The sequence below is a fragment of the Stegodyphus dumicola genome, chromosome 7 (genome assembly GCF_044657685.1).
Source record: "Stegodyphus dumicola isolate Sdum_Otavi_A_Nest chromosome 7, ASM4465768v1".
Classification (NCBI taxonomy): Eukaryota; Metazoa; Arthropoda; class Arachnida; order Araneae; family Eresidae; genus Stegodyphus; species Stegodyphus dumicola.
In genome coordinates, this window is record NC_140774.1 from 75,625,421 (window position 1) to 75,647,250 (window position 21,830).

Below are 21,830 nucleotides of genomic sequence, written 5' to 3' on the forward strand. Positions count from 1 at the left end.
AATTTGTAGGGTTTATATTTATTTTAACTAACATTTATTTTAAGCTATCTTTCCTGTCAAGCCTTTACTTTCCCCTAGAATTGCCAATGCCAGAGTATGTAAATTGTAGTAGAACGCGCAGTCTATTCAAATTTTAGCAGAAGTAAATTGAGTTTAAATAGAAGGGAAACGAGATGGTATGTGTGCTTCTTGAATCGCGAGCGTAAAGGTTGCTAGGTAGAAATTTAAGAACCGCGCGTTTCGGCCTGTGTGCCTATTTCGGCAGTTCGTTGAATCTTCAACTGCTTAAGCAGTAAGCTTGCTGAATTTCAGCTGTATCTTAGAACGCGGTTAAGTTAGTTACGATTTTAGAGCCTCGTAGGTAGTGATCTCGTTATTTATTCATCCTGTCATTTATTTTTAGTTTCACATTTCTGTTTTGTTAAACCGCCGGGTCGACGTAGTTTGTGAGCGTCAAGTGAACGCATCTGTTATTTCTAAAGTGGAATAAAAAGGGATTTAAACCCTTCTTACGAGTTTGTGTAATTTACAGTTCATAGCAGTCACTACCACTGTTGCTGACAAGTTGGGGCCTCGCAACACTATAAGGTTTACATATCATTATTAGAATCTGAGAGAACGGTAAAAAGAACAGTATAAAAATAACATACGTAAGAATAATTATATTCGATTTACTTAAATTTCGCTATGACAGTTTTACTTTAATCCGCCATTTATTAGCAACGTCATTATTTTAATTTCACTCTCATATAAAATAATTAGAAAAAAATATTATGATAGATCAAAAATTAATTTCTTACTTCTTAGTGAACTGAACTAAAACTTTGTAATATAAGAAGCTTTTTACACAGTTTATTCGTGATATATGATCGAAATAATGTAAAATTAAAAACATCTGACGTGGCCAGCACATAATTTCCAATTAATTACATATTTTAAACATAAATGAGTTTTAAGTACTTAAAATGAAATAAATGAATAAATGAAAGTATCACTTCCGGTTGATTGTATGTGTAAGTAAAATCTAATTTGTTATTCCCATAAACAGAAAGATGTATATTACGAAATTTTGGATTATATTTTATTGGATATAACTGGCCATATATAAAAATGGTTTTTCTTAATTTAAAACAATGTAATAGAATGTTTTTCCCTTTACATTTTTATTAAAAATTAAATTTTATTGTTCATTTGAATCAAAGTATAATTTAATTGATTTAATTAAAGAAAAATAAGTGTTTAAAATATATTTAAAATTAATTCTTTGAAAATTTCTTCTATGTTATTTCTATAGTATTGTTGCGTGCGTACGGGTTCGTAATAGATTGAATACACAAGTCCGATAAAATATTAATAAAATTTATTTTTATCAAAAGAAATACAGCAAAACGTTGAAATTTTCCTCAGAGATATTGGTACAAGTGTTCGTAGTATTAGGCAGTAATAATCAGTAGATCGCAAATATTTTAAATAGAACGCAATTCACAGAGCATTTGAAGAAAAAGCTAATCCGATTTATCTCAGTTCACGCGGAACTACAAAGAATCTCAACAATAACAACAGCAGCTAACTAAACAACAGCTGAGCCAATGCCAATGATTAAGTATTTCAGAGTTCTTAACGGTTTTATGTACCTCCATATTATAAAAATATCTAAGTAGTGAGCAGAAATAGGAAAATTACATAAATAGGTAGTTTGATGCAAGCTAGAGGGAGCCACATTAGCTCGAGAGAGTTTAGGCATATAGAAAAAAATCATTAACTCAAAAGTTTTTATTTTTATTTTTATTTTTTTTTTTTTTTAAGGATATATGGCACAGCTTTAGTATTAGTCCTTTTTGGCGAGAAATTTGTTTGGCGACATTTTGGAGCGATAAATGAAAAATTATGATAACCTTGGTAACCCTAAATACTGAGCTTCAAACATGCCGCCATTTCTGTCCACGTAACTTTAACGAATTTGATAGGTATCAGAGCTTTGATGGCAGGAGGGCAGTGGCGTAGCAAGCATGACTGGCGCCCGGGGCAAAATACCCTTTTGGCGCCCCCCTACAATAAAAAATTTCAGTAATATAATGTATAGAATATATTCGTAATAAGAAAATAATGCAAATAATAATAAAATGCTGAATCTGCCATAAAATACTCAAAAATATATTAAGAATAGTCACTACCTAACTACACTAGCCTTGGATTCGGAAATGCATCTGTGTCGGCGGAAAAATCAGACATACGATGATCTAGAATTAGTTCAAAAGGTGTTATATAAGTGTTTTTTTAAAAAGTACAGTTTTTAAACAATTAAAAGTTTAATATACATTATAGATAAATAGATATGTAGCAACTACAACTCAACTCTGCCAGTCTGGTAGCCCATAGCAACAAAGAACAAAATAATATTTATTCTATTCAATTGTTATAATTATTTAATGATCTGTCTCAAAAAATAGTACTATTATAATTGGTGACACGTACTTATTACGAATAACCTTCAATGTTGCACGAATATGGAGTTCATATGTCAAAATTCTGAGCAGCAGTAAGTTAACCAGTGTGATGAGATGCAAGTAAGACATTTTACCTGTCATTTAAAGCGTTGTGCCGCATTCTGGTGAGTCAACATATTTCTGTCATAATTTCAGTGGATATATGTATCGTCTACAGCATTTGAGCCGCCAATTTCTCTGATTTCAAGTACCAAGAAACTGTGTCACTATATACATATTGATTATTTTTCTATACATATTATTATTGTGCGTATTTGATTGATATAAAGTGGTTTACAACGATGCTGCTTCACAATTGGCGCGAGTGGCAGTTAAGCCATCACCTTTTTGTCGCCGAGACCCATCGTTATGGTTCATTCAATTGGATGCGCAGTTAAGTCACATTACTGCCGACGAAACTCAATTTTATACAGCGATCGCCGGGTTAGAATCAGAGGTACTGCAATCAGCTCGTGAAGTTTATGAAGAATCATAGACAGAATCAAGCAGTTGTTGCACGATTTACGGTTGGGTGATATGAGGCCTTCTCAATTGCTGTCTAAAATGTCAGGCTTAGCCGCCGGTAACCTAACGGATAACATTCTTAAAACAATATATGGATGAATAGACTCCCATCTAACATGCAAACCATTTTAGCGGCCAGTAGGGAGCCACTTAAAAATCTTCCCGCAATCGCTGATAAAATTCACGATTTGGCCATTCCAGCGCAAATACACGCAGTGCAGGCTCCTGCTATTGTGGCGTTACAGGCTCAAATTGATGATTTGCCCAAACAGGTTGCTCAGTTAGTAGCCATCCAAGCTGAACCTTTTCAGCGCAACCGCTCCACATCCCGTGGTCGAAATACACGTCTTAGCCCACTGAGGAAACGTTATGAAAGCCGGGTATTCGTAACCCGGCTACTTGTTTTTACCACCACAAATTTGGAAACAAGGCAAACAAATGCCGCCCACTGTGTCGTTATAACGACCAGGGAAACGAGAAGGGCCGTTGCTCGAAGTTGTGAACGACAGCGGCTGGAATTTTGCACGCCTTTTCGTCATCGAAAAGAATTCGGGCTTAAGGTTTCTTGTAGACACCGGGGCTGATGTTTCTGTCGTTCCACCACATTTTCACGAACAAAAGGGCCTTACCAAGCTATAACTTTATGTAGAAAATGGAACTCCTATTCAAATTTTTGGTGAACGCCTGATATCTGTTGATTTAGGATTGCGCCGCAACATCCAATGGCCATTCATTTCAAGTCCTATTAGTGGCGTTTCTATTATTGACGTTTTTCAAAAATTTTCTTTGCTTGTCGATCTTAAGAATCGCCGTTTGATAGATTCCACAACCAACTTGACTTATCCGGGAGTAATTCACAATAGTCAAGATTTGAGCATTAAACTGATTTCGGGTAACTCCCCATGGCGTCAACTTCTCAGAGAATTCTCTACAAACACGCGCCCAGTTATGGGTAGTTCCGAATCCAAACACGATGTACTACATTATATTGAAACTACCGGACCTCCAATTGCAGCTAAACCAAGACGCCTACCTCCAGACAAGCTTAAAGCCGCCAAAAAGGAATTTCAATACATGATGGAACAGGGAATTTGCCGTCCTTCAAAAAGTTCATGGGCCAGTCCGCTCCATCTAGTTCGGAAACGAAATGGTAACTGGCGCCCGTGTGGCCATTACCGTCGGTTAAATGCAGCTACGATTCCTGATCGTTACCCAGTCTCGCACATTCAAAACTGTATGCAAGTTTCAGACGGAAAAGCTATTTTTACAACCCTTGATCTTGAGTGGGCGTATCGCCAAGATCCCGTTAACCCAGCTGATATTCCAAAAATTGCGGTTATTAGGCCTTTTGCACCATTTGAGTTTCCGGTCATGACTTTCGGCTTATGCAGTGCTGCTCAAACGTCTCAACGCTTCATGAATCAGGTGTTAATCTGCCTCGACTTTTGTGTACCTTATTTTGATGACGTCTTAATCGCCTCCTCTTCAGAGCAAGAACACCTATCACATTTGAGAACAGTTTTTGAACGTTTTCAAAGGTACGATGTCAGTCTTAATCCTTCCAAATGCGTTTTTGGCCAACCAAGAGTATCCTTTCTTGGTCATGAAATTTCCGCTGATGGCGTTTGACCCCTTCCAGATAGAGTCACCGCTATCCGCGATATACTCGAACCATCTTCAGTGAAGGACTTAAGAATCTTGCCATGCTCAATTTTTATCGACGTTTCTTACCTCATGCAGCGACCATACAAGCACCTCTAAATTCTTTTTCGGTTGGAAGCAAAAAAAAATAATAATAATAATAATAATAAATAAAAAATAAAATAAAAATAAAAAAATTTTAAAAAAATCTGAAATGTTTCAGATTTTAAATTACGTCCAAAGGGGCGTTTTTTAACATTTTGTGTGTTACCTTTCTTTATTAAATATCATGTTCCTCGCACTTAAACCATAAGATCTAGTGCAACAGCAATATCGCAAAATAGTTTTAAAACGAGCATATCTTTAGAATTTCCGATACAGAGACTCACGCGCTGGAGATAAAAATGTTTTTTCTGCACAACGTTGCCATTGCTCGCTTTGAAATCCTTGAGTTTGTTAATCAAAAATTCGTCAAAGTTTTAAAAAATAGGAAATCGATCATAAAACAAATTTCAAATTTCAAATTTGGTCTTCCACATGCTCATATTCGTTGGAGGATTACGTTATTCAAAATTCGATGACTCTATGTACCGTTGTTTTATCACAATACGAGAAATATACATACATTTATGCAGATTTTTCATTATTTAATTTCTTCAAATATAATGCAGGACTCTAACATTTTGTGGCAACAGTTTGAAAAGTGAACCGACATTTATCCGTCCGACGCAAAATGCCAAAACGAAACTAATAGTCCTTCGGGATTCAAATCCCTTTGGACTAAAAAAAAAAAAAAACGATAAACGCGTTATAACCTAGACCACAGAATCTCGCGAAGCGTTCCAAAAATGCAAAAATGATTTAATTTCGGCACCAAATTTGCAGTATCCTTCCGCATCTAAACAATTATCACTCTTCGTTTATAAGGTATTTCTCCCGCTTTCCTAGCGTGCCTTTGTGGTGTAATGGTTCTGCACACTGGGCCGGTACTCCAGAGGTCCACGGTTCGATTCCCGGCGAAGGCCGTTGCATATTTTTCATATCTTCTGCTTCCAAAAAATAACCTAATGTCTCTACACGATGATGCATCAACAACAGGTATAGGAGCAGTTTTACAACAGAAAGATCAAGAATTATGGAGACCATATTTTTCTAAAAAACTCTCACCAGTACAAACCAGATACAGCACTCACGATCGCGAATTATTAGGAATTTATGAAGCTGTCAAATATTTTCGACATATGCTACGAGCAATATATATCAACAGATATCCGTTATATTGAGGGTTCGCAGAATATTGTTGCAGACACCTTATCTCGTATTGAACAACTAGCCGTTCCTTCACCAATAAACTTTGCTGCCCTTGCGGATGAACAACACCGGGATTCAGAACTACAAACCCTCTTGAAAAGCAAATCTTCCACCAATCTCAATTTACAGCCTATGCAGCTGTCACCTGGAAAATCACTTTATTGTGATGTTCAGGATTCAAGATTTCGACTTTATGTTCCCTCCGGGTTTCGCCATGCCATTTTTAGTCAGTTACATCGTCTGTCACATCCTGGCATCAAGGCTTAGAGGAAACTGATACAGCAACGTTTCGTATGGCCTAGCACGCAAAAAGACATAGCCAACCGGACACGTTTGTGCTTGGAGTGCCAAAGATCTAAAATTGTCAGACACACCACCAGCCAACTTAAAAATTTTAATTTGCTCTCATCTCGCTTCAATCACGTGCACCTCGACTTGGTCGGGCACTTATATTTATTAATAATAATATAATACATGAATACAATTAATTACTATGTATACATTTTTCTTACCTTGGATGAAGCAAATTTATCATTTACTTCATCAAAGTCGATCCTTTCAAATTTTTCTCTTTCCACACTTAAAAATGCTAGATGACTTAGGGGATCTTGACCCATAGTTGATTGTAAATATGTGAAAATTTATTTTAAGTTGCTGAACGAACGTGATAACGAAATAGTAAGTAGTATTTAAAGTGCGACTCTTAGGTTTGGAAAAACATTTTCTCTATAGATATGTAGTGGAATTTTAGGTTCCGTTTCTTTTCTACTGCGGAGTAACGTCATGAAGTAATATTCACTAACTGCTCAAAACAATTAGGGGATATTGTGGGTTCGGTATGAAATAACCATATAATCGATAACCTTTTTGAACAAAAGGAAATAGAAGAGATTATAAAGGGAAATTATAACGTTTAAAAAGTTGGGAATATGCAAATTTAGTCTGTGACGTCGAAAACTATGAGTTTAAGATAAGGAGTGAAAAGCGACCTGCAGCATTCCTTTTGTAGTAGGAGATTAAAAACAATTGACAAGAGTTGACTGTTTGCAGCAGTCAGTCCGATGTCTCAGCAAGATGACTTAGTAGAATCAGTAGACTAGAAGGCCATCAGTCGTTTACAGGAGAGTCAAATGCAATCCATTGTAGCGGAAGCGTTAGGATTTTCCCAAAATGTCATTTCCAGATTATGGAATCAAATTTTGGAAACTAGATATGTTTGAGAAATTCGGGAGAAGGTCGTGTTATCGTTTTTAAATAAAAAGCGAGAGATATGCGTGCATTTCGTTTAAAAAATAAAAATATATGTCTACTTTGGAGAAATAAAATGGTCAGAAAGAACGTTTTGGTTGATGTACTGCAAACATTTTATTACACATTTATCAGACAAATCAAGAAAATAAATAATTATATTACAATAGTTATTAATTTTAAATATATTTTCCAGAAATCGAACAAAATAAAAACTGAAAATTTCAGGAAAATTTTGTTTGGATACCATTTGGCGCCCCTCTACGAGCGGCGCCCGGGGCATCATGCACCCCTTTGCCCCCCCGTCGCTACGCCACTGCAGGAGGGATAAATTGATTGTTTTTCTTAAAGTTACTTTTGTGTTAGGAAAGCACAACATTTAAAATTTTTTTAAAAAGCCAAATTTTTGATAGTTAAACTAGTGCTTTTAATATTACATCACATGAGTCTTGACATTTTTTCATATGTCAGCTCTGCATATTATTATAAACGCCACCCCCCCCAAGGAAAAAAAACACATTTTCAGTAGCATGAGGTAAACTCTTGGTGTTTCCTTTGCTAAGGAGATAAAATTACCATGTTCTAAAAATACTTGTATACCTCATATTAGAACTATAGGGATGTGTAATTGCATGAATTCATAGGTTCAAATCAGGTTTCATTATTGCTTTTATAATATTTTCATAATTTGTCTGACTATAAAAAATATAATGTTGCTTAGATTATGGAATATATTGCTTATAATTTAGAGTTCTCAAATTTTGTAAATCTTACAACCTAACAGCTGTATATGAATAACCTTCACTGAGTACTATTACTTTCATTAATAGTATGTTGACATAACAGTCGACTTTTTATTTTAAATTTTATGCAAATTTTCTACATTACTTTAACATTTTATCTAACAGAAATCTGAATTTTTTGTAATAAAAACTCTATAATAAAAGTAAGAGTACAATTTATATATAAAAATTTGACTACATGGCAAGCACTTAGATACTGATTTCAATGTCTTTAAATGTTATTATCATAAAGTTTAGATATATTCTTATTAAGTTAAGATATACTTTTATTCTATTATAAAGTTTAGATGTACAGAACAGAAGGCACACTTTGTACTTACGACTCGGTCAACCACTTGTGGCAAGATAACTTATGATAATTAAGTTCAAATATAAAATTTAAATTCAAATAAATTTGTAGCCCAAAGGCTGCACAAATCAATTTAATGCAAAGTTGGTCAAAAACTTAACTGGCATGGAATTCAACTATCAGCAATTATAATGCAAGGCTGAAGACTACAAATCTTTTCTTATCTAGCAACCTATTAATGTGGCCTCAAAAGGCAAAAAACGGTTTGTTTTACAAAATAAAAACTTCATTTGGATTCTGGTGAGAAAACGGATGGAGGAAATTGACAGTAAAGATCCCAAGAATAAAATAACTCTGGTTACAAAATAAAGGAACGTTACAATATACTTTGTTCCCTGATTAATTATTCAGTACATGAAATAGTGTAATGCATTTTTGTTTGCATCACATACAAATTATTTAGTTTATTTAAATGCTTTCCAAAACTGACAGGATTTTGCAAACATATTGACCATATTTTTTGACCTATAGATGCAACACTTCTTCTCTTCAGAAGTAAGATTTAGAATAAAGAAATAAGAAAATAAGAGAGAATTATGAATAGAAAATAAATACATATGTTGGCTAGCAGAAGAAGGATGCCTTCATAAAGTACTTTTTAAGAGAAACTGGCTCAGATTCACATTACATCTACAGAAAACTACTAAAACTCCCATATAGCCAGCCTGAACTACCACTGTTCAGTAGCTATCACTCTACCACTAGTGGATTCCAATGACTGTTCGAATTTTTCACAGAAATCATCATTTACAATGATTGTTGTATTATTACCATTGGTACAAAATTTACTCATTATGATAATTTAGTTTTAGCTTTTAAATTATAATCATAAATTACTTGTAATAAATTGAGGGATTAAAAAATACACATTTCTTAATATTTTTACCATTTACAATATTTAATCATAAAAAATATTTCTAACACTGGTACAAAACTTGCCCATTATAATTGAATTTGATTTCCTTCACTTTGAAATATTTTTTTATTTTCTTTTAATAACAGAATCTAAGAAACTAAAGTAACATATACTAGTTTGAAATGCATTTATTAACCTTTTGTAAATTTCATTATTCATAAACATAAAAATTAACCTTTTGTAAATTAAGAATATTAGCTAAATACTAATATAATAAAATATAAATATGAACTAACTACTTAAAATATTAATGTTTAATACATTATATTTTGTAATTAAAAATATTAACATTTTGTAAATTTCATTACTCATAACATAATAATTGTCATAAATTCATTTACAGTAGTGTTTCAAGAATTTATCATAGCAGTACTAGAAATATTGAAAATTAGAGAAAGACTGTTTATTCTGATTAAGAGCTTATTTTTTATTGTAGATTATTTAGTCTGGATCGGGTTTTGTTGACAATCCGCCATTTTTTTCCGATCTTCAAAACCGGGTCTACCTTGGCGACCGAAGTTTGTCGCCAAATGAAAAAATCGCCAAAAGGACCAATACTAAAGCTGTTCCATATATATATATTAACTTTATTTGATACTTTTATGACATAGATAAAACACAAAAGTAAAAAGCGAAGAGGAAAGATTTTAGAAATTAAGAGGCTCATTGGCATATGTCCCTAAATCAGAATGTAAAGTTTGTGAAAACGGGAGAAAATATCCAAGGCAGAAATTAATTCTGCGGGCATGATGTGATTTTTAAACGAACAGATTGATAACAGTGCGAAGAAGGCCACTTCTCAGTTGAACTTGAGTAGAAGATAGCAATTTGGCATTGTCAGTGAGGAATAGCAGCAGGGGCTGAAACCTTTTAGCAGGAGGATAGATGCCGTAGTCTCGGCCCATGATGCCTCTTGGTCATTTTTGTGAACTTGGAATACCAGGATTGTAGACAGGAAGTTGCTGAAGTGCTCGGTTATCAATCTGTTCACTTTAAATGAACAAATGTTGAACAAAATGTTGAAAAACAAATGTTAACAAAATGTTGACTTTAATGAACAAATGTTGAACAAATTTTTTAATAACAACATCAATTGTTTTAATGCTAAGGTCCGAGGGAATCGCATCAGTACGAACGTACCAAGCTAAGTACTAACCGTAAGGCTTTACTTTGAAAGGCTTGTAATTTTTTATGTGAGTCTTTGCAGTGGTACCCTAATTGGTACATGCGTACATAAAAATCGGTCGAATAATCAAAGTATAGAGAAGAGTTTTGTTTCTGACAGACAGATGGCTCTTTCGGGCTAATAGGCGGTAAAGTTGGGATCTGACGCTTTTCGCTTTATTGAGAGTATTCTCAATGGGAAAATACCAGAGTACTTTTGAATCAAGTATCACTCCTAGATACTTATATGAGTTTGACTAGGGAATATAGTCGTCAAAGAATTTTAAATTAATGGAAGGATACGGGAGTGTGTTAATATCATGGCAGCACATTTAGTAACATTAATTTTAGATATTTTCAAGTAATGAGCCAGTGCTCAAGGCTTGATAGATAACTCTGAATGCTGTGAACCAATTTATCCAATTGTCTAAGCTTGGAGAAAATGGCTGTGTTACCTGCATAAAGTGCTAGAGTGACACTGGATGATTTTGGTATGTCATTAATGAAAATGTTGAACAAAAAGAGAGCTAAAAGACTCCCTTGTGGGACGCCACTTAGAATTGGACGGGGCGTTGATAGAATTAACTCGTACTGAGAAAAAACGATTAGTGAGATACCAGTTAGTTATGTGAATAAGTTGAGCCGAAATATCAAGTCGCGAGCTTGATTATGATTCCTATATGCCAAGTCCTATCAAAAGCTTTGGCAATGTCAAGAAAAAGTACGCCGGTAAGCATTTTGTTCCAAAAACCTTCGTGAATGAACTCCACTGTCCTCAGAAACTAGTGTATTGTGCAGTGTTTTGCCGGAAACCAAATTGTTCGTCAATATGGACTTTTTGGCTCTGGAGAAAATCATTCAGGCATTTAAATAGCACATATTCGTATATCGTAGATAACAAAGACAGGAGGCTGATGGGTCTGTAATTTCGAGGATTTGATTGGCATAGGCCAGGTTTTTGAATAGGCACTATAAGTGCACGCTTCCAGCTTTGAGGAAAATAGCAATGCAATAGCATGTAGTTTATTAACATTACTAAGAAAAATATATAGCCGGTGGGAAGGTGTTTAATCATGAGATTAGAGATAGAGTCCAATACTGGGGCCTTTTTAGGTTTGAGCTTAGCTATATATTCGCTAATTTCGCTCAGTGTTCTGTATTGTATGTCCCTCCTACATGGAGAGTGGATAAATTGTTCAACATCATATTGGAAGGAACTTGGGGTATTAGAAAAAATTCCTTCATTATGTGGTGTGAATTGAGTTTGGAGGCTGTCAGCTAATAATTCAGCTTTCTCGGTGTCTGTATGAGCCATCACTGCGTCCTTTGCTAGGGACGGAATGCGTGATTTGTGTTTGCGTAGTCTGGCAGATGCACGCCAAAGGCTGTTATCTGAAGTCGTTGAGGACTGAATGTATTCGGTGTATCGTGATTGGCTGTGCTGGTCACATAATGTCTTGATCTCATTCTGGAAAGTACGAAGTTTTAATTTTCAGTCAACATTTTGTTCCTAGTTCTTTGCCAAAGTCATCGTACTTTATTTTTTCCCGAATTTTGTTTTTAATCTCAGTTGGAAGTATAGAAAAATTGGGGCGAAGGGTGAGTTTGGATACTTTTTTGAAAGTATCTGTTAAGGTGGAAGTTAATTAATCTACTGCCTTGTCAGTATCATCAATGGATTTAATTTCAAGGGAAGGGTAAACTTTTACTATTAAGTTTAAACCGAAAATTGTTCCAGTTTGTTAAGACGAGTGCCGGAGAATTTTTATTAAATGAATTACAGTTAAGGTCGATGAATACGGGGTTATGATCTGAGGATAGACAATTTTCGACAGTCACTTTGTAGTCGAATGGAATATTCTGGAAAAGCGCCAGATCAATAAATGAGGGGGCTTTCCGTACGTCATATCACTACCGAGCTGAGATGTCCGCTGTCTGGCTTTTTATAGCTTTCAATCGGTCGTGCGAGATCTTTCTAGTAATTTCTGCTTCTCGAAATTTCTGGGAAGCAAACGAGTGGGGAATTACGGTTACAGTTAACATAGCAGTCAATTACATTTATCAATTTAAATATAAATTACCGATTAAATATAATATACCGAATATAAATTACCATAAATTTATTCAAATTTAAATGCACGTGCACCTGTATTTTAATTTTCCAGCATTGCTTTAGCTTAAAATTCGTTTCGCGCTGCATTGCGCGGGGAAATAAAGCACTTTTAATTATAATTCTACTAAAATTAGCTATCTAAATAAAAAATCGAAACAGTATCAAAAATCTAAATTCCTTTAGATCTGCACCTGTTCAACTGCAACAATATGTTATATTTTATATTATAGGGCTCTGTTTAGTTATACTAATAGTTATTTTAATTTTGAACCTTTTCTGAATTCTCGTGATTGGACAATATCTACTGCCTCAGACGCTCACAGAATATTTACAATTTATATTTTTCCGTGATGTATTAGCTGATTTCCTAGATGACATTTTCTTCCTTCTCCTCCACATCCTCATATTCGTAGGAGGATTACGTCATTCAAAATTCGATGGCTCTATGTACCATTGTTTTATCAAAATAGAGAAATATATATACATTTATGCAGATTTTTCATTATTTAATTTCTTCAAACATAATGCAGGACTCTAACATTTCGTCGCAACAGTTTGAAAAGTGAAACGGACATTTATAGTGATTCAACGCAAAATCACAAAACGAAAACAATAGTCCTTCAGGGACAAAGCCTCTTTGGACTAAAAAATTAAATTAGGTGCATATACTTTACTATAGCTGAAAACCTTAAAATTTAGAAAACTACACATGCCATTCGTATATCACTTTTTCTCCCAAAACTAACATTTTATTAAATTTATAAACTATTACATTAAGTACTTCCACGGTTCAGTTTCTAAAATAAGAGGTTGCGAAACCGTATGGACGACCGTAGGAAAGGGGAACAAAATAAACAAATAAGTAAAATAACTAATAAAATAGCAAAATACTTTGTAGAGATATTAGGATATTTTTTGGAGGCTGGAGAGATAAATAATTAACAACGCCTTCGCCGGGAATCGAACCGCGGACCTCTGAATACCGGCCCAGCGTGCAGAACCACTACACCACGAAGACATGTTGAGGAAACGGGAGAAATACCTTATAAATTAATAATTTAAATAATTTTAAAAAAGGAAATCTGAAAGATTTCGGTTTTAAATTACGTCCAAAAGGGCGTTTTTTTAACATTTTGTGCGTTAACTTTATTTATTAAATACCATGTTCTTTGCACTTAAACCATAAAATTCAGTTCAAGAGCAATTTCACAAAATAATTTTAAATTGAGCATATCTTTAGAATTTCCGATACACAATCTCACGCGCTGGAGATAATTTTTTTTTTTTTTTTTTTTTCAGTACAACGTTGCCATTGCTCGCTTTGAAATTCTTGAGTTTATTAATCAAAAATTCGCTAAAGTTTTATAAAATATGAAACTGATAATGAAACAAATTCCAAATTTTAAATTTGGGTTCCAGATGCCCATATAAAACCTATACATATAATAAAAGAAAGAGTCTGTCTGTGTGTGTCTGTCGTTCGCGCTGCGCGTAATCTAATAGACCCACGGCTACGAAATTTGCTACATAGGGTGCATCTAGACAAGAGCCAGTGCACCTCGAAGCGATTTTTTCGAAATTCGAATTCGAATTCGAATTTTTTTTTTTTTTTTTTTTTTTTTTTAATGTTTTGTGACGAAATCGCATTATTTTGAGACATAATGGGCTATAGGAAAGCGAGATTTTACTCTACACACTCCATTTTCACATCGTCATAAAACGTAGGCACTTAGCTATTTTACGAACTTAGAATAAATTTCGTGTTTCAATAAATCGATTAAATACGAATTTATTTAACAAAGTGAGCTTAACACCTTTTCAACGGTATTTTTTCTAAAAAATGTTTATTTTTAAAAATGTACAGTTTATTTTTCTTTGATTTTTGGACTCGTTAATCTTTCATCCTTGCGACTGCTTCTACAAAAAGAATTTTGGAAAAATTATAATATTTTATATTTAAAAAAAATTTAAATGAAGCTTCCGAGTACACTTCTCACATCTCACATCTTTAAAAATGTGATTTTGGCAACAATTTTCCTTTCTTATTGTTGTTGATAGATTTTTGATGAAATCGCACCATTTTGAATAGTTTCATCCTTTTAGAAATATGGATTTGGTAACAATTTTTCATCGTATTTCTTATGTCACTGTTTTTAAGAGATTGGCATATTTCATTGTCATTTTTTTATATATATAATACTCTGCAGAGTAATTTTCTGTGCAGTTTTTAAATTTAATGTTTGGTGTTTCAGGCATTTTTCCGGTACATTTAAAAGCCAGACAAAGGCTGGCCGCGTAGCGGCTATTTGATAATAAAACAAAGTCCAAATTTTAAATTTGAGTTCCAGATGCCCATATTCATAGTAGGATTACGTCATTCAAATTTGATGGCTCTAGGTATAGTTCGACCGTCTCAAACGCGACCTTGGCTGGCATTCTGCCAAAACACATAGACTCATCCAAAAGGGGTGTTATTACTTGCTGCGACGTGAAAAGTCACGTGAAACTCTTCCCTTCTCCGGAAAGACAGAATTTATATGCTCAAAAGGAAGAAAGTCCCCATCCTTCTACCCTATTTTGAGAATAATTTGGTGGGAATAGCGCATGCGTGTTTGCGCTCATGGTCGCGGATGAGGCGGTCAAACTATACCGTTGTTTTATCGCAATGCGAGAAATATACATACATTTACGCAAATTCTTCATTATTTAATTTCTTCAAATATAATACAGGGCAATGACATTTGGTGGCAACAGTCTGAAAAGGGAAACGGACATTCAAAGTGATTCGACGCAAAATCGCAAAACGAAAACAATAGTCCCTCAGGGACAAAGCAACTTTGGACTAATAATTAAAATCAAAATTCGTTAAAATGTAAGTGTTAAAATAAAAATTTAATGAATTATTAAATTAATCCTAAATGCTTAAATTACCGAATTTCGTCTTAATTTGGGCTCCGGCTGGAATTACGGTTTCACTCAAAGACTAAAAAATAGCTTAACTGGGATACGGCTGATTTTATGTACTGAATGTATAATATAACCTACTGCTTCAAGGGAGGATAGAAACAAAGATCATTATTTTTCTAGCACCACACCAATGAAGAAAGTTAAAACGTTTAAAGCGTCACTAATGAGAATACTATAAACAGTAACACAATATGCAGGGAATTTTAACGGAGGATGTGTACATATAAAAACAGAGAAGGGTTCAATTTTTTAGAACAGATGAGTCAGACACATTGCGTTGACGAAAAGTCACGGCTAAAAAATTTGGCGAGAAAACCGCCTTTTTCGCAGACTTGTTAGGCTTAAAATGCTGGATGTAAGCAAAAAACTTAAATATAGTTAAAACTATGTAAAAGCATCGGCACTTACCATTCAAAAAAAGAAAAAAGCTTTAAAAAATGTTAGCAAAAATGCAAAAAATTAGTTTTTGACAGCAACACAACAGAACAGTAAAAATACAATGGAGCCTTACTACCTTAAACAGTAATTTCTTTCCGAATCTTTTTCATAATGAGAAACTCTCGTTAAGCGAAGCAATTTTTTCCGGGGGAATCATAGTAAAATAGGAATGCGTTTCATTCCGAAAAACATACTCAAACAATATTATTATAATGTACACTATTGTTTATAATATTTTTTTTTTTTTAGTCCAAAGGGATTTGAATCCCGAAGGACTATTAGTTTCGTTTTGGCATTTTGCGTCGGACTCATAAATGTCGATTCACTTTTCAAACTGTTGCCACAAAATGTTAAGAGTCCTGCATTATATTTGAAGAAATTAAATAATGAAAAATCTGCATAAATGTATGTATATTTCTCGTATTGTGATAAAACAACGGTACATAGAGTCATCGAATTTTGAATAACGTAATCCTCCAACGAATATGAGCATGTGGAAGACCAAATTTGAAATTTGAAATTTGTTTTATGATCGATTTCCTATTTTTTAAAACTTTGACGAATTTTTGATTAACAAACTCAAGGATTTCAAAGCGAGCAATGGCAACGTTGTGCAGAAAAAACATTTTTATCTCCAGCGCGTGAGTCTTTGTATCGGAAATTCTAAAGATATGCTCGTTTTAAAACTATTTTGCGATATTGCTGTTGCACTGGATCTTATGGTTTAAGTGCGAGGAACATGATATTTAATAAAGAAAGGTAACACACAAAATGTTAAAAAACGCCCCTTTGGACGTAATTTAAAATCTGAAACATTTCAGTTTTTTTTTTTTTTTTTTTTGTTTGTTGTTGTTGTTTGTTTGTTTTGTTTTGTTTTGTTTTTGTTCGCTACGCTTCAAAATTTCGTGAAAATGAGACACATTGCCGTTAAACGGAATTATGAGAAGAAACATGACGCAAATTATAAAATCATCCAAGGACAAATGCGAAAAAATAAATTAAATATATTGGAGAAAAAGCTTAAAACAACAACAGTATATATTTAAAGTTTGAAATTTTTACATTAGATTTGGCAGTGAAAGTAAGTTACACTTTAGTCAAATTGGAATCAACATGAAAAAAAATAAATAAATAAAACGATATGCTTATTAAGAGGTAATTAAGGAATGTTTAACTGCTGTTGCAGAAATACCTTTTCCAGATAGAAAAGACACTTCCAAAACTAATCTGTCAAAATTTATGATTGCAAGAAGAACTGAAAACCGAGCTGAAAATTAGGTAAACACACTGAAAATTTTGAATGATGTTCCTTGGTACTTGATGAGAGCTGTGATATCAGTGATACATCACAGCTAGCTCACACTATTTGTAAAAGAAATTGACCCAATTTTTTTAAGATAACTGAAAACGTGAGTTTATCAGTGCCAATGGCAGGAACTACAAGTTGTAAAGTCCTGTACAATGAACTAAAATTGCTGTTTGAGAACTTATCAATTCCATTGAAAAAGACAGACGGCACATCAACAGGTGGAGCACGAGCAGTAAGAGCATATACTGGAATGGTACGGATTTTAAGTTTTACTAACGTTTATTTTATTTTAAAACTTTGCTATCCTCACTTATTTGTTAAGGTTCCTCAAAGTATGATGCAACAGTTTCCCATGTTTTCAGTATCTCTTTTACATCAGTGGAAGTTATAGTTTTCTGATTCTGTTATCTCCTCTTCCGCTGATGATATCTTCACAACTTACTTTTGTGACACAGAATGCTCTTCGGTGGCCAGCTCCTGGCTATGCTCTTCCACTAGTTCATTGATGTTGTTTCTGTCTGCCTATAATCTCGTCGGTGACAGGCATCACAGACACTTTCTCAAAACCTTCGGTTCGATAACGCTATCCTGCCAAAGCTTGAAACAGCTTTATCAGCCCCCGAGAATTTTAATCAAAAAAATATCGCCAAGAATGCCGATAAATGATATGACGTGGCAACCTATACTCTTCGACAAACGCATTCTGATTTCCATAGAGGATGAGATTACTGTTACAGCTAACATAATGGTCAGTTACAAATTCAATTTCAATACAAATTACCGAAATATCCGTTTACTCAAAGTTAAATGCACGTGCTCTAATTCTTATTTTTTAGGCTAGCTTTCTCTTACAATTTGTCTCGCGTTGCACTGAACGGGGAAATACAACATTTTTTAATTTGCCTTCTACTAATTACTTATTAACTATCTTAACACAAAATTCGTAACACTATTTTCGGCAATTGTTTAACGCTCAGATATTGTGTAGAATATTGTTTTGGAGATAAGATTTTTGCATTTTTGCATCGTTCAAGTATCGTATTCAATCGGACTGCTCTAAACCTGCTGTTAGTGATGTCGTAATTAAAATATCAGGAGATGTTAAAGTAACATTTTAGATGGGAGTTTTCAAACAAGAGTAAAAGTTTGGGAAAGCCAGGCATTCCAAACAGATACTTTATGAATGAATTAACAAGAAAATATGAACCTTTTAGAGGATTTTTTGATGGACTGTGGATTATTGAAGGATAAAGTTTGTTGTGAAAAATGAAAGATACCATACAAAGGTATGTTACATTTGGGAAAGTGAAGCAAAGGTGATATTTTCTGGCATTGCTTTTAAAATTACATCCTTTTAACCTTAACCATTTTCATTAATCATTCCTTAATATTTTTTTCTTTTAAAATCGTGTATACTAGTCGTAAATTTATTTCTATTATCTACGATTTCGGGTAAAATCAAGATGGCCGCCACTTTTGAAACATGGAGTTTCATCGAAAATCTGAATAGTAAACATTTTTCAAAACAAAATATTTCACGCGCTTTGGCGCTTAAAAAAAAAAAAAAAAAAAAAAAAAAAAAGACAAACTTTGAAGGTGGGTTATACTGAAGCTGTTGCCAAAGCTTTTTTTCATGCAGAAAGAAGTGTTCTCTTGGTGAGCCCTTACCATGCCTTTTCGATCATCTTAGGCAGGCAAAAATGTGATTGAGAGTAAGATTGTTTCCTTCAATTACCTCAAAACAGCGCTTGAAGAGGGCTTTACTGTAGAGTTTTCTAAAATTTGAAAAGATCTGTTGGTCCGTGACTACAGTAGTGTTGTTAAGAGGCAGGAACTGGATTTTGATTAATCTATATTTTGCAAGAAGGTGTTAAAAGAGTCAAAACCTAAATTATACGCTATAAGCAGCATCAATTCAGTGGCAATATTCATTAATTTCAAAGCACAATCAAAGCAAATTCAAGTATCGTATTCAATTTTATAGTAAGGTATTGGGTATAAAAATCAAAATTGCTAATGCAAAAAGCCGTTGTAAAAAACTAACAATAATATGAGAGTATCTCTGAAGTTCCCAGACAAACTAACATTATGCAAAAATGAAATTCGTACAAAATTTACCACATACAGAAGATAAGTGAAAAAAAAAGAAGACAAATAGCAATGTACATACGTATATACATATATAGATATGCAATACATACATATATATATATATATATATATATATATATATATATATTATTACATATATATATATATATATGTAATAATAAAATTCCATAGTCAAGAATACACTTAAAATTCTAATTGTATGTTCTTTTCATTTTTGAAAGTACGGTCTCTTATTTGAAAGTACGTAGAATTAAATCCACAGCCCCGTAGTCAAGTTGTTTTTCCCGCCTTTTCTACACGTACAGTTTTAGAATGTTCTGGAAATATTTCAAGCGAACTGGATTGGCTGACGAGGCTGACGTCATTTCTTGGAAGCTCCGCCTTTCCAGAGGCTATAAAAAGACTCGCAAAAGGAATATCGGGGCTTTTTCTTAAATGTCACGATGCAGTAAACCTTCATACAAAATATTATTAGTAGTTCTTTTTTATTTACTCCGGAGATCAGATTTTTGTAATTGCTATTTTCTTCTGAAATATAATAAATGAATCCTGTTTTTTTAAAACTATCGTCTGATAATTTAAGCTACGACTACATTCATGATTCTTCAACAATCTATTTATTCCTGACAAAAGCTGGTACATCACACACACATATATATACATATATATATGTATATGTATATATATATATATATATATATATATATATATATACATGTTTTTATTATTATTATGTTGCAGATTGATTATGCCATACATCGAACATTTGGACTGGAATCTGGAAGTTTCGTATGAAGGGTCTTAACATATGCTACGTAAACATTCATGAAATCTAAAGTGAAGTACAATTGATATTCCCTAGCACTTTATAACATAATACGTTATGGGTTTATAGATATCATAGATACCAATGTTTTATAGAGTTAATGAATTTAAAAATACATACTAATTGTTTTCTAGTCATGTTGGAAATTTTTTTACGCTTGACAGCTAATTCCAATTCTTCCTCTATAATGCGTTCGGCATTTTTTCTAGTGATACCTGCCTGAACTCCTGCGGCCGACTTTGAAACCTTCTCTGTCTTTTTTTCATATTTCTTGATCACAAGTTGGAGTTTACGAGCATTATTCTTTTTTCCCATAATCAAAATTCAAAGGTTTTATTGCATACGTATTTACAAAATTATAAAGAAAAGATTCATAATCAAGCATAACAATAAAAAAAAACATTTAGGATTATCAAAATGAGTTAAAAACATGAGAAAAAGATTCATAATCAAGCATAATAGTAATAAAAAACATCTGGATTCGCAAGATGAGTTAAAAATTACTGCCAGATTAATTTTATTCATTATTGCTCGTGGTTTTTTCCATGTGAGTTGCTACTCAATATTTTGAATGAAGAATTTGCTTAAATTAGAAATACCTCTATTTGGCAGTTGTACAAACATTAAGCATGTTACTCATGCCTGTTATGACCGAAGTAGGAATTTTTGCTCATATTGTGAGTATGGCGTAAGTCTCCTATCATGGCAAAAGAGCTTTCAATCGTTATTTTAAACGCAGCAATCGAAACACGGCAAGGCTACAGTTTTTGACTAAATATTTTCATTTTCCCTGTACAACATTACATATTTATAAGCTTACATATAATTTAATATCCTAAGAAATTAGGCATTCATGATTAGGAAAAATGAAGAAGTTAGAAAGTGTTGTGAGCAATATTGTTTCATGCATCGACTAATCTGAGTTTTTTTAAAACTGCTGAGAAGAAGGTTTATATCAACCAGGTTTTTGAAGTTAATGGTTTTTCATATTTTGATGTTTTAACATTTTGGAATTTTGAGGGAAATTCTTCGAGATGTTAGGCTGTAATCTGAAGTTTCTGAGATTGCAGTTTTATTTATTGTTTTTCCTGTGTTTAAAACTTATAAATATGCACAGACATTAGGATTTTTTTTAAAAGCAGGAGAGATGAAAAATGAGCAGTGCCTTCGCCTTGACTCGAACCGCGGACCTCTCGAATACGCGTCGAGCGTGCGGATCACTACACCACGAAGGCATGCTAAAGAGGCGGGAGAAATACCTTATAAATGTATCCCATTTATCAGGCGTTGTGAATTATTATTTATCATCTTTGGGAGGCTATTGCAGAAATTTATAGTTTGTTACAAATGACTGGATTCTTTTGTTTAAAAAGAAAAAGGATTTAAGTTTCAATACATCACTAGCAGTGATACTTTGAGATTTGTGCTGAATGGCTTATATTTTGACTTTAATTTCATTTTAATATTTTATCACTTTATTTGCTCTCAAATAATCTAGTCATTAGATAATCTAGTCTAGCTCTCAAATAATCTAGTCATTGGCTCTGAACATATTGTTCAGAGCCAATATTCGTCAACATACCTAATTGTCGTTGTCCTTCCTCAGCAAACAATGCTTATAT

General features: G+C 33.5%; 1 protein-coding gene across 2 annotated transcripts in view; it reads right to left on the minus strand.

Annotated features, from left to right (window-relative positions):
• LOC118184666 (uncharacterized) overlaps window positions 1-20,635 on the minus strand; it is a 116,235-nt gene extending 95,600 nt beyond the window's left edge. For both annotated transcript variants that reach the window (XM_085820470.1, XM_085820469.1), the window contains exon 1: window positions 20,329-20,635. In XM_085820470.1, the coding sequence (XP_085676596.1) occupies window positions 20,329-20,523 (195 nt within the window). In that variant the 5' untranslated portion in view covers window positions 20,524-20,635. The remainder of the gene's footprint in view (window positions 1-20,328) is intronic.
• Window positions 20,636-21,830: the final 1,195 nt, after the last annotated feature.